At 33.0% G+C, this 13,931-nt stretch overlaps 1 protein-coding gene across 1 annotated transcript in view; it reads right to left on the reverse strand.

Moving 5' to 3' along the window:
* Positions 1–6,774: 6,774 nt before the first annotated feature.
* LOC150085093 (protein FAM50 homolog) overlaps positions 6,775–13,931 on the reverse strand; it is a 35,033-nt gene continuing 27,876 nt past the window's right edge. The window contains exon 6 of the mRNA XM_090375767.1: positions 6,775–7,173. Within this exon, the coding sequence (XP_090231893.1) occupies positions 6,823–7,173 (351 nt within the window). The 3' untranslated portion in view covers positions 6,775–6,822. The remainder of the gene's footprint in view (positions 7,174–13,931) is intronic.

Consider the following 13,931-nt stretch of genomic DNA (forward strand, 5'->3'; position numbering starts at 1 on the left):
TCTTACCATAGACAGATGAGAGGGGAATTAAACTCTGGCAGTGAGCTAGATGATTTTGTTATAACTGAGAGCAAAGTGGAGGAGAAATTGTTGAAGATAACCATAAGAAAGGCACCTGCAGTGGATAGAATCTATCCAGTTATATTAAAGTAGGCAGCAAAGGAAGTAAGCAAATTGTTTGCCATAATTATGAGAACTTCCTTGGACTGGAGATGTGCAAATGTCACTCCAATTCACAAAGGAGGATCAAAAGCTGACACACATAATTATAGACCTGTGAATTTAACTTCTGTTCCAGGGAAATTAATCTAGGCACTGGTTAAAGCACTGCAGGATCATCTACACAAGACATCAGCTATAGTTCGGACACAGCATGGTTTTGTTAAGTGGAAGCCTTGTCTGACCAATTTGATTGGATACTATGATGTGGTCATAAAGGAACTGGATGCAGGGAATAACTTTGATATCATATACTTGGATCTTAGAAAGGCTTTTGATACTGTTGCACATGTAAGACTGCTGCACAAATTGGAGCAGTGTGGCATTGGAGGCAAATTGCTGCTATGGATAAAGGGATGGTTGAGTGGGAGAAGACAGAGTGATAATCAATGGACACTATTCTCCGTGGACTCTTATTAGTGGAGTCCCTCAGGGTTCAGTGTTGGGTCCATTGTTTTCTTTATTTATTAATGATATTGATGATGGTATATCAGGCTTAATGTCCAAGTTTGCAGATGATATGAAGGACGTTTACAGGGTTATTAACTAATGACAGTACGCTGCTGCAACAGGATCTAGAAAAGTTGAGCAGATGGGCTGAGAGGTGGCAACTGATTTTAACATTGACAAATGTAAAGTACTGCATATGGGAAGCAATAACCCCAAAGAAACGTATCAACTGTGTGGTACTAGACTGACAGGGGTTGAGAATGAAAAGGACCTGGGGATAATTGTGCAGGCAGATATGTTTTCTCAGCAGTGCATATGGTCTGCAGGAGTAACTCATGGTGTCTTGTCAATGATATACAGGAATTTTTCTAGCAAGGATAAGGGGGTGATTATCCCCTTGTATAAGGCAATGGTCAGGCCACACCTTGAGTATGGTATACAGGTCCTGAGGCCTAATTTTAGGAAGATGTTGAGCTTCTGGAGTGATTGCAGTGAAGGGCAACAAGATTAGTGAATGGAACAAAGGGTTGCTCTTACAAATAAAGGCTTAAGTTTTGCAAATTACAGTGTATGGAGACTAGTCAACTGTGGGGTGATTTGATTGAGGTGTATAAAGCCTTGAATGGTTTGAGCATGCTCAATGCTGATGGGATTCTTCCCCTTGCTCAGAATAATCGCCTGAAAGGGCATAAATTCAAATTGAGGAAAGACAGTTGTAGGTTAGATGTGCAGAAGTTTGCCTTTATCCAGCATGTGGTTGATTGCTGGAACAAACTTCGATCTGTCATTGTAGAAGTTGATAATTTAAATAGATTCAAGGCAGAACTAGACCAACATTTGGGGCGAGTAGATGGTGAAATTAGATGTTTTTTTTTTTTTTCGGCTGATGTTATATAAACTTGCTTTCTTGCATCATGTGCCTTCACTAATGCTAAAGATGCGGGAATGCCCCTTTCTGGGGATCGGCCCTCCAGTAACTAAATGGCCAGACCCTGCCATATTTTGCTTCTTCACAGTAACACTTCTCGCAGGTTTGTGGGGAAATATTGGGACTGCTTAGATACACACACAATATCCAATGTCCTTTTGAAAATGCTTGATGTAATTTATTTATTTTCATAAAATATACAACTGTCGCTTAAGTACAAAAAAAGTTGGTTGATTGTTGTGAAAATTTTCCATCTGGTGGTGTGGAAGTGGGCAGTTTGAATAAATTCAAGGAAAGAACTAGACAAATTGGAAGGAATGGACAGATGATGTGGGTTTTTTTTTTTTTGGCTGATGGTCTCTGGCATCATACGCCGCCACTACTACTACAAATAATAATAATAATAATAATAATGAAACTCCATTTCATTCAGTAAATGGCAAACCGACCAGAAGACAATTTATAGATATAATACGTGTGGGTGGAAACTGTTTTTAGGTAACTATAAAAGACAAAAGAAATCTTTTTCTCACCAGAAAGGCAAATAATGGCCACAATCGTGTCATAAGTGAAATAACCAATCATGGCATTTTCATGATCGATTATATGAAAAATAGTTGACTATGAAATAGAGTGCAAAAAAAAAAATGTGCCTGAATTCATCCACTGTCCAATTCCAAGCTCACAACTTACTTTTCCTCTTCCTGGTTATCTCTTCAACGTTTGTTCTTTGGAACCTACCTTTATATGTATTTCCTGAAAATTGTAATCCACAGATATTTGAGTCTGTCAAGTATGTTCTTGGTTCACAACTTTTAACTTATGCATGTTGCTAAGTACTAAAGGTTCTAATTCATTTCATATTTGGAAGTTCGCATAAAAAAAAAAAAATTGCCCACATCTCATTTCTCATAGAATGCATAGATTTTCAGTATACAAATCTAGTGTTTCAACATTAACTCTAGTCTTTTGATTATATGGGGTCAAGGTTACTTTATTGCATGTACCATGCTGCAATAATGATTTCATTCAAAAATAGTAATGGATCATAAAAATCTCAAATCCACCCTACCATGGAATATTGTACCCAAATATGGGGTTGTGCCCACATGGTTGCAATAATCCAAATTGGCATCTGTATTATTAATATTGAAAAGAAATAAAAAACTTTCTTTACATTAAATATTTAATGTAAGAGATATATTTCTTTTCATAAGAGTATATGTATCTAAAGGAATACATATAATGTAACACTGCTATGAAATTAATATAATATAATCCAAGGATCAGTATTAGGACCAGTTGTTTTGTTTTTGATTTTCATAAATGACATCGACGAATGGGTAGAGGGCACGATGTCTAAATCTGCAGATGATATAAAGATTGGTAGGGTAGTTAATGATCACCGTCAAGCAGAGCTTCTTCAGAGTGACCTTGATAGACCTCAGGGATGGTCAGAAAAATGGCAGGTATGCTTTAATCCAGCAAAGTGTAAGTAAGATATTACAGCTGGAAAACAGTAAGCCCAAAATAATTTATACGCTTGGCAGAGTTGAACTAAACCCAGTACTGGAGGAAAGGGACTTGGGTGTTACAATACGGACAGACATGAAGTTCTCCGAGAGCATTGTAGACAAGTTGCAAGGAAGGCCCATGGTGTCCTATCATTGATTTATTGAACATTTGCTAGTACAGATAAGACCATCATAATCCCATTATATAGGGCTACTGTTAGACCACACTTGGAATACTATGTTCATATATCAAGACCACACCTAAAGAAACACATTGAGCTTCTTGAAAGGGTCCAAAAACAGGTAACTCGCCTGGTGAGACTAGCGAAATGGCATCCAGGCATCTTATAGGAGATTTGATTGAGGTGTTTAAGGCTCTGAGAGGCATAAGTAAAATGAATGAAGAAGTTAAAAATTTAAGGTTATAAATGATTCTAGAACTAGGGGCCATAAATTAAAGTTACAGGGGGAGATGTTTAGACTGGATTGCAGAAAGTTTTGTTTTAGCCAGTGAGTTATAAATTACTGGAATAAGTTACCTACATGGGTGGTAGAGGCTGACAATTTGGGGAAGTTCAAAGGTCAGAGGGATAATTACCTACAGGAGGAGGGAAATGCATATAGACAACCTATGCAACAATAGTTGCATAGGTTGTCTATTTACTTTTCTTTTATTAATTATTTATTTCTATATTTCTTATTATTTTATTCTTTTTTTGGCTTGTACAACATAAACCTTGCACCACGTGACCATTGCTAATACTAATAGTCTTATTTATTGACAAAGCAATGCTATTTTTAACTGCTGGATCACTAAAAATTGGGTTTTCAGTAATCCAAAAACACTTAATAATGAAATGGAGCTTACAGAAGTTTTAAGTAATAAAATTATTTATAAATTAAAATATGGTTTTCTTAAATAAAAAAGCATACTTTTTCATAATTTTTTTTGTATTCAAATATTTTATAGAACATATAATCCCAACTGATAAAACTGAATAAATTAGTATAATTGATCTCAAAATAAATATCATAATAAACCTTACAATAAAGTAAGGCAATTTGCTTAATCTTTAAAAATTTTAAGAGAAAGGAGTTTTTAAAATACTGGGCTTTTTTTTTTTTTTTTTTTTCTAATTACAGTCTCAATAAAATAACAGGAAGTAAACAAGTACAAACATATCCAGCATTGCAAATTTCATTTTATTTAAAAAAAACAAAAAAAAAAAAAAAAAAAACAGCTTCACTTAAAATAGTTATCAACAAATAAACAGAATAAATGATATTTATATATCTTATTTATAAGCACATAACTTTAACGGTTTCAGGTTTGACCTCATGTCATTTTTATTTACATCTCACAGTGCAGATATAAATTTACAAATAGGTATATTCTTCATTTTGAGTGGACATTTCTAATAGTTCGTAACACTCATATCTGCTTTTTTTCCTTCCAACCATAACATAAATATATATAACATATTTAAAAATAAATTAAAAATCCTGTCTAAAACTGAATACTACCTGCCTGTGGAAATAAGTAAATTCTTTATTTACTTGGCTGTTATATAGCACATTTTAGAATTTAAGAAATGCATTATACAGAGTGCACCATAAATCCTATTGCAATTGTTTGAAATTGGTGCCAAGATGATGAGGTGTCAGCATATTATGTCTGTAACTGAATATATTCTGTAATCAGTTTCACTATTTTGGCAGATGATAAACATAAATTACCAGAAGGAAAACCAACCCTTGCCTGAGACCAAACTGACTCAACAATACGAAAAAAAATCCTACAAAATTTCTTTAACCTCTGAATGCGATTGAAACCCTGACCTTTTCTACATGGTGTGAAAGGTAACCAATGTCCTATGAAGCAGTAGTCCACTTCCATATCAGTTAATCCTGTACTGTAATTTTGGTTGGTTTGAGTTCAAGTGTGTGTGTTTGGATGAGTTGCATGTTAAGAACATTTGAAAATTGTTCCCAAAACATAAAATTACTTAAAATTTTTATTTATTTTGAATTTCCATCATAAAAATCTCATGGTGTAGCAAGAATTCTGGCTATCCCATACAGAAAACAGGCTTTAAGAAACAATAACAAACAGGAAACTCTAACGTTGGCCCCATTTATTGGTTTACCATATAACAAACTTTGGGTATTTTCTTTTTTTATAGGGTATGAAAAGACAATGAAACATCTAGCTAAGTAAAAAGAACATTATCCTGCATTTAAAAAAGTAAAGGAGCTAATATTGTTCAATTGTATGTTGATCTAGTGTCTATCTTTTATATCTTTCCCTGCCACAAGAAAAGAGATAATTATCATTTTTCTCTCTCAAGAATGATTCCTCACAGCTTTTTTTTAACCCCACTGCTAAAAATCACCAGAATGGTGTTCCCAAATTCTTTTAACAACAATAACACTAATATTCAATTAAACACATACCCATTATGCGCATCTTTAACCCCTACAAGTGGGCTGCATTTGTTCCTCACAGTACAATACTCGAGGATTGTAGGGAGAATATTCAGCACAGTAGCTAAAATTAAATAAAATTCACATGAGTTACTACATTAAACTTTTCATCATGGGTATTACTCTGTTCTCACTGATGACTGAGGCCAAATACTCACTGCTAGGGCATGGATGATGTTATTTACCATCTGCAAAAGTATTTAATTAATTAATCAATAATTAAATACCTTTCTAAATTCAGGTTAGCATTCCACTTACTTATACCTTTTTTTTTTAGTTATAACAGGAACAACAGAAGCCTGATAAAAAAAGACGAAAGGGATTTCCAGCTATTTTAAATGTGATGCATGATGAAATGAATTCATTAAGCAAATAACAAAAAGAACTGAAGACAGCCATTGCAAAAGCCTAGCATTAATACGAATAACAATCACTTTAAGTCAGACTTTCATTTAGAAAACAAATAAACTTCCCATTTTATTTGACAGACAGACAAATGATTACAACTAGAACAGTATCTGTTCCTTCCACCAGAAAAATGAAAATAAGAATACAAAGAAATAAACTGTACATCACTAATATTTTGACTATTTACAGTATTTTCCTTCAGATTTTATGGAAATTTTCATTTTCCTATTTCAATGTCGCACTTGTTCAACGGCCTTCCTTTGAATGTTACCAGAGCATAGTTTCCACGCTTGTTATTTCTCAGAAATTTTTAACCTATTTATTGTCTACCAGTAAACAAAATAAAGTTGGTAACATAGTTTCTTCAACAGCTCATAAAATATAATTACTCCACTTTTCAAAATTATACTTGGCTTAAAACTAATAAATGGCATTATTACAGTTCACTCAAAATAATACATTAAGACTATAACTGATCTGTAACGATGCATATCAGCAAGTAAAAACAATAATTTTGTTAATAACATATTTGAAGGTACAGAACGGCATCAAAAAGTAGGAAAAATAATAATTTTTCTTACCTTTTTTCGACTAAATAAGATAAAAATAATAATAATTTCATTTTATTTTATTATCGAAATTTCTTAATGAAGAGGATAACAGTGATTTTTTTATACCAATAACATACTGGTTTCTAATAATGGATATTATTCAATATAATTACTGTATATTTAGTACAGTAATGTACTAAAAGTGAAATATTTTACACTTATCTTTGTGGCCCTAATGACTTCTTTTCATTCAGCACTCTGTTCTACATCAAAATTTCTTGCGATCTGAAATAGTGTATTTTTCATAATTTTTGGTGGGATCATATGGCTCCCAACGAGATGCAGGAAAGATGTGCTTGTTGCGTTCATACCAACTGCGCAGTAATACTTTACCAGCATGAGATTCATCTTTCTCAACAGTTGCATCACTGACTAGTCTTACATCATCATGTACATCAAAACTGAACAGTGGGCCACTTTTTCCTCTTGCTTTGGTAACAATAAAATCATAGAAAGTATAGTGATGAGGTATGATGAGATCCTCTTTAACATACATCAGCTGATCAGCAGTAACAGCTCTTAGTTCATAAAACTCCTTCCGCAAAATCTCCAAGCATTTCTGATGATGAAAAAAAAATATAAAAAACTTTATATATAACTGCAAATTTCAATGCAAAGTCTCAAAGTGAATATAATATAACAAAACAAAATAAAGCACTTTCTGCTAAGAAATTAAAATATTTTGGTTACACCAAACATCAGCTCTTATTTAAATTAATTTTATCTGAAGAAAATACAGGTTAATTCAAAAACAACTTCACAACTTTTTAAGCTATAACTGAACATTGTGAACTTGGCAAAACACACCAAGCACTGAATGAAAGCCACAACCTTAAAATTTTAATTGTTGACTATGCCATTTCAGTGTGACTATCACCAATAAGACAGCATTTTTTGAAAGTCAATGCCCACCACACCCACTCTACTGCATAAATTACTTGTCAATTGAAGGATCTTACTTATGCATGGGTAATGCGCACATTATTTCTACTACCATCGAAACTACCATCGGTAATTTCGATGCATTGTTTTAATTATATCTCATATTGTGAATATCTTCACAAGTTGTCATGGTATTGCACTATCTCGAATAAATAACACTTCACCTATGGAGAAGACTAATGTTACTTATTCTCGGCGGATACCACCACCCAGACGGCACCGTTTCAAAGTTTATTGGCTTCTGATTGGTTGGTAGGCAGGTACCCTGTTGTTGCAATAGTGACAACCCAGCTATGAAGTATAACTCCGCAATATGAGAGATACCTGATGGTGTGCGTGGTTTAATCTAAAAGATATTTCTTGGATGAATGCTAAGAATATAAAAGATTTTACTTATGCATGGGTAATGCACACATCATTTCTACTACCAACGTAGTTTCAATGCATCATTTTGATTATATTTCATTGCAAATACCTTCATAATGAGTTGCCATGGTATTGCACTACCTCAAATAAGTAATGCTTACAAGTAATAAGTAACATCTATCCATTTGTACCAAAATATGGAGTAACTGTGGTTTTCTCTTGTTATCCACGACTGCTGGAAGAATTTGCAGTTTCTGTGCAGTTTTAGCTTTCTCAAAATTGCTACCTTGGGCACACCGAATTTAAAACTACATTAATGTGTTATTTTCTAGTACTTAAAACAAAGGCTGTCTTGGTATTTGCACCATTTCATTACTATTACAAGAGGTCTTCCAATAATTTTTTTTAGATAATTTACCATTTTTTTTAATATTATTTACTTATGAATTTTCAGACATTATTATTAAAAAAATATTATAAATCAATGTGAAAATGAACTAGTGTAGCAAACAAATGACACGAATAAAATTATTTCTGTGCCAGTCATAAACAGAATCCTACCGGGAGGCTGTTTTTCCATATGCTATGCAAAAACTATGTCGAACTTCCATTGCAAATTTTGATTGTTCAAAGAGAAAAATGCTATACTCATTCTATTATACTGAAAGTCATCATTTTATTGTTTTAGTCAAATAAAAACAATATTATGGCTTTCATTTAGTGTTTTGTGTATATTACCTATTACATATATTATATATTAAATTCAGAGAGTACTTAAAGTTATAGGCTTAAAACACTGAAGATATTTATAAATTACCTTGTACAGAAACATATAAATACCACAATACATGTTTATAATTAATGAAATTATTCTAGGTGGTTAATTTAACATATATAGTTTTTGGTCTACTGTGCACTAATGTATTTCTTTAATGAATCACATGCACTAAACCAGGTTCAGAAAGCTTTTTTGTAAGCAAGAGCTGCACTATTGAAGAAAGAAGTGAGCCATACAGGTTTTATAGCCAACTGAAAGCAGCAAATATTAATCACATATTATGGTTCCATTTGTTCATTTATAATTAAACTTTAATTATTAAGATCCCTACAAAAGCTTTCATAAAAAAAAAAAAAAAAAATTGAAAACTAGAAACTCAAATGTTGTTTAGTAGCATGGTGCACTGGTAAATTATGAAATGGAAATTAGTGAAAAAATAAGCATTTCAACCTGTACAGAGTGTAAGCTCTTTAATTTCTTAAAGGGTTAGAGATTATTCTCAGACACTTATGGTCTTTTCTGTATCATTTCTTCAGTGAATGCCTGAAATGCTCATTTTCTCACATATTTCCATAGCTAGAAACTGCCTGAAACAACAAAATAGCAATTAAACAAGATGAAACAAAAATGGCATAAATACATATAGCTTGAATTTTCTGTGTTACAGTTTAACAGTGATAAAATGTATACTTTTATAAATTAAAAAATTCAAACAATCTGCATTTGAATAAATTAAAAATCTTGCCATTCTACTTAATTTAATGAGATTTTAGCTAAATTTTAGCAGTAAGAAAATATCTGTTGGAATAAATGAATAAACATGTGTAAGTGCTTCCAGAAAGTCAACCTTTTTGTTGCAAGTCCTTTGATATTAGGAAATTCTGAGAGACACTTTTAAAATCGTATCCAAGTCTGAATGGCTAGATTTTTCAATCTAGCCAGTTAGCCCATCCCTTGATGGGCAAACTGGCCAAATTGCAAAAACTTATGTTGAACCACACTTATATTACTAGCAAACTGCTACCTACGTTATTACTTAGGCTGATTACATTTACAGCTATATGACTTGTACTTTTTTTATATTTAATTTCTTGAAAGTGATTGTAATGATTTGACAATTGGGAAGTCTGTACTTGCAACTGAAAAAACTCTAAATGTGAAATGTAATTTTATCCTCTGTTGTCTAAGTAGTGTAGTTAAGATATACAAATGATGCCATGAAAGATTATTTGGATGAAAAAAAAAAAAAAAAAAACACTGATGTTAACTGTTTTAGAACTACTGTACTGCAAGTTGTTTTCAGTTTCTACTGTGAAAGGTGGGAAAATGTGTAATGATAACTAGAAAATTTGTTCCCATGGGAACTTTACTTGCAAATGATAATTCCATAATGCTGGGTGCTAATGGGTTGTGTACTTTTCATTTAATATTTCATCCTTAAAAATGTCAGATAAAAGGAAAGATCAGCACTCAAATGATGTTGCTGCACAGAAATGTAGCAAAAAAAAAAAAAAAAAGGTCATTATATTAGAAGTGAAAACAAAGTGATACACCTAATGTATTTTAGGAAAGATGTAGATCTGCTGGAATGGGTGCAGAGAAGAGCAATGAAATTGGTGAAGGGAATAAAAGGGTGCTTTTACCAAGAAAGGCTTCAGAACTGCAAATTGCAACATCTGGAGACTAGGCACCTGTGTGATCTGCATGGACTTTGATGGATTGAGTAAGCTCAATGTTAATGGCATTCTTCCCCTTGCTGAGACTACACACACACACGTGAGGGGGCATAAATTCAAACTGAGAAAGGATAGTCACAGAACAGATGTGCAGAAGTTTGTTTTCAGTCAGCGGGTGCTTGATTATTGGAACAAACATCCATTTATCTGTTGTTGTTGTTGAGGAAGTGGGTAGTTTGAATAAATTCAAGGAAGAACCAGAAAAATTCTTGGAAGGAATAGAGGGGTGAGGTGGGTAGTTTTTTTTTTTTGTAATGATCTATAAGCTTGTTTTCTTGCAACATTTGCCACTACTAATACCTTTACCAGGCACTTACTCCTTGGGCCCATATGGAGAGGGTTTGTTGGATTGCAGTATTGTAAATATCACTGGTTGAAAGTCCATAGTCGGCTATTCCATTATTTTCTATTTATTAGCTCGCACAAGGTGAGACAGCCTACATCCACTAAACCATCAATGGGCACCTGCTATTGGCCCAGCAACTGCTGCTCTGTCCACTACCCATGCACTCTTGGAACACCTAACCACAGCACTCTGCAAACAGCCGACAAGATTTTAAGTTTCTATAATACTGTCACCCTTCAACCAGTACAATATCTGCTTTTATATCAGACAATATCTGCTTTTTAGAAGTGTGTGTCAGATCACATAACTTACCCATATTGACTGCACACTAGGGCTTGAAAACTAGTTTTATAAAACCGGATTCAAATATTTTCTTAGTTAGCCCTCGAATATAGTTTTTTGTTATGCACATTTTCTTTTGTTTGTCTGGATCGTTCAACTGCTTTATGTTTTAAACATGTTTTTTATTTTATTTTATGTTTAGGTACGAATCTCACGGGCAAGTGGCCCAAATCTAGGAGGGGTACCTTTTATCTTCCCACCTGTATCATGGCACGATGCAGGTGTACTCATTTATGACTGAGTGAGTCGGAGCGATAGCATAAAAGAAAATGCTCAACATTTCTCCGTTCCATCTATCTTGTTCGCCAGGCAAGTTATGGAACGCATCTTATTGATGGTAACCCACTAGAAACAGATTCGCTGAATATTGCATCAAATTTAAATCGTAGAAAGTTTTTTGCTTCTTTATTCCTATTAAATTTGCGATCAAATGTTCTCCAAAAAGCAGCTTCACCAAATTTAGCTTTTATGTAATTTTGAAAATACAATAGATTTAACTGGGGGAAAAAAAATTGCAAGTAAATAAATAAAAAATTTCTTTCGTGAAAATTTTGAAACTTGCCTCGTTTAGACTCTTCATTCAGTGCTTGCGGGAGTGACGCATAGTATTGTGCCTTTGTTATCTTCAATATTTTTATTTAAAATTGTCAGTGATATAAATTCCTACTAATTAATATTTATTACTCTTAATATGTCTAAGATGAAATCAAATGTATGGAATTATTTTGCTCAAAAAAGCAAAGATGAAGCACAATGTTTGAAATGTCAGAAGATAATGAAGTAATCTTGAGGATCTACATCATCTTTGATGTTGCATTTAAAGAAAATGCATCAGATTGACATTAAACAAGATAACAGTGAACCTCCCGTAAAAATGGTAAGAACATTAGAAAACTTTATCGTTAAAAAATCTATGGAAGAAGAGATTTCAAAATTAGCTGCTTTAGATGAATTTTCTTTTAATTCAATTGCCAAGAGTGAGTTTATACAATCAAGCCTTCACCTTCAGAGAAATAAATACAATAAATTACCACCAGCCTCAGTGAATGGAATTCAAAATATGGTTCTGAATTATTATAAAACTAAGAAAGAAGAACTCATTCAGCATTTCAAAAATTCATTGGTTTTAGGTGCATGGTATTCATTGACTCTAGATATACGTCTATACAAAATAAAAGGTATATGAATATAAATGTGCATTCAAAAGACAATCATTGGTCGTTAGGTCTTATTGAGATTAATGGTTCACTTGATAGCAGAAGAACTGAGCAAATTGTGAATGGACACTTGAAGGAATTTGGTTTGAACTTGGATGAGGATATTGTTGCCTGCACCACCGATGGAGCAGCAATGATAATTAAGTTTGGCAAGCAAATTACGCCTAATCATCAACAATGTATAGCCCACTGTATACATCTATCAGTTATAGATGTACTTTATGAAAAAGCAATCAATTATGGTGCCACAGTCTCTGAGTCTCCCAAAGACAATGAAGAAAATGAAAATAATGAAGAAAGTAGTGATGATGAAGAAGTTGAAGAAAAAGACAGCAAGGCATGCTTATCAAACCAACTTTACCGATGAACTCATTTATTTCTTCAATCCAATGGCCAATATTGCACAAAATATTAACAAAGTCAGAAAAATTTGCAAGCTTTTTCGAAAATCGCCTACCAAAAATGACATATTACAATTTTGTTAAAGCAAAATTTAATGGGAAAGAATATAAACTTATATTAGATTGCAAGACTAGATGGGATAGCACATTCTATATGATTGAGAGATTTTTGAAATTGAAAAATTGCATTCCAAATGCTCTATGTGCAGTAATGTCAACTGAAGCTGTGTCTGACGATGACTGGAAAACACTTGAATTGCTATGTGAAACTTTGCGACCATTGAAATGATTCTAAAGGCTATAACCTCAGAAGATACAGACTTACTTAAAGCAGAGTCTTCAATAGAATTTCTACTTGCTAAGCTTGATATAGCAGAAAACCCATTTGCTTTAAAGTTTCACCAAAGCCTTTTGCAGCGTTACAATGCAAGACGAAATTGCCAAACTGTGACTTTGCTGAGCTATCTACACAACCCCAAAAAGTTTAAGAAAGAAGATTCAGGTTCAAGAACTTTTGATTTTCCAAGTAAGCAAGTTTTGAAAAAACATGCTGAAGAGATTTATCAGAGATTATTTGCAAAACATTCCGAAGGAGTCTTAGCGTTGAATGAAGAAACTGAAAATAAACGAACTGTTCTTTTAGAAGAAAACAAAGACTCGTCTAGTTCCGATGTTGAAGATACCCTCATGCGAGAGTATGATAGTGTAATAAAGAGATTAACTGAAGAGCCTTCAAAATATCCGAGTGAATTGGAAATCAGCAAAGAATTTAAAATTTTGGAGGCAATTAGCAGTAGAAGTGAAAAGCTAGAGAAAGTTTATAGAGCACTGCTGACCATTAAACCAACAAGTGTCCAATCTGAGAGAGTGTTTTCGATCACTGGTCTCTTTAACACAAAAATAAGGTTAAGTCTATCAGGAAAAATGCTTAATATATACTTTTTTTAAAGGATCATTTTCAGAAAAAAGCTGAGCAATAAATAGTAAAGTAATTTCCCCAAGCTGTTTTTTTTCACATTATTTTTATTTATTTATTATTATTATTATAGGGCTTATTATTTTTTTGTTTACTATACGAGAAGATAGTTTTTATTCAAAGGATTTGAATACAATTTGTAATTCTGTATAATCTCAAGCTGGTTACTTTTTTGGAGCATTTTAATTTTTTTATTTTTTTTACTATAAGAGG

Source organism: Mastigoproctus giganteus, chromosome 6, assembly GCF_048544385.1.
Source record: "Mastigoproctus giganteus isolate SK-2022 chromosome 6, ASM4854438v1, whole genome shotgun sequence".
NCBI classification, from domain to species: domain Eukaryota; kingdom Metazoa; phylum Arthropoda; class Arachnida; order Uropygi; family Thelyphonidae; genus Mastigoproctus; species Mastigoproctus giganteus.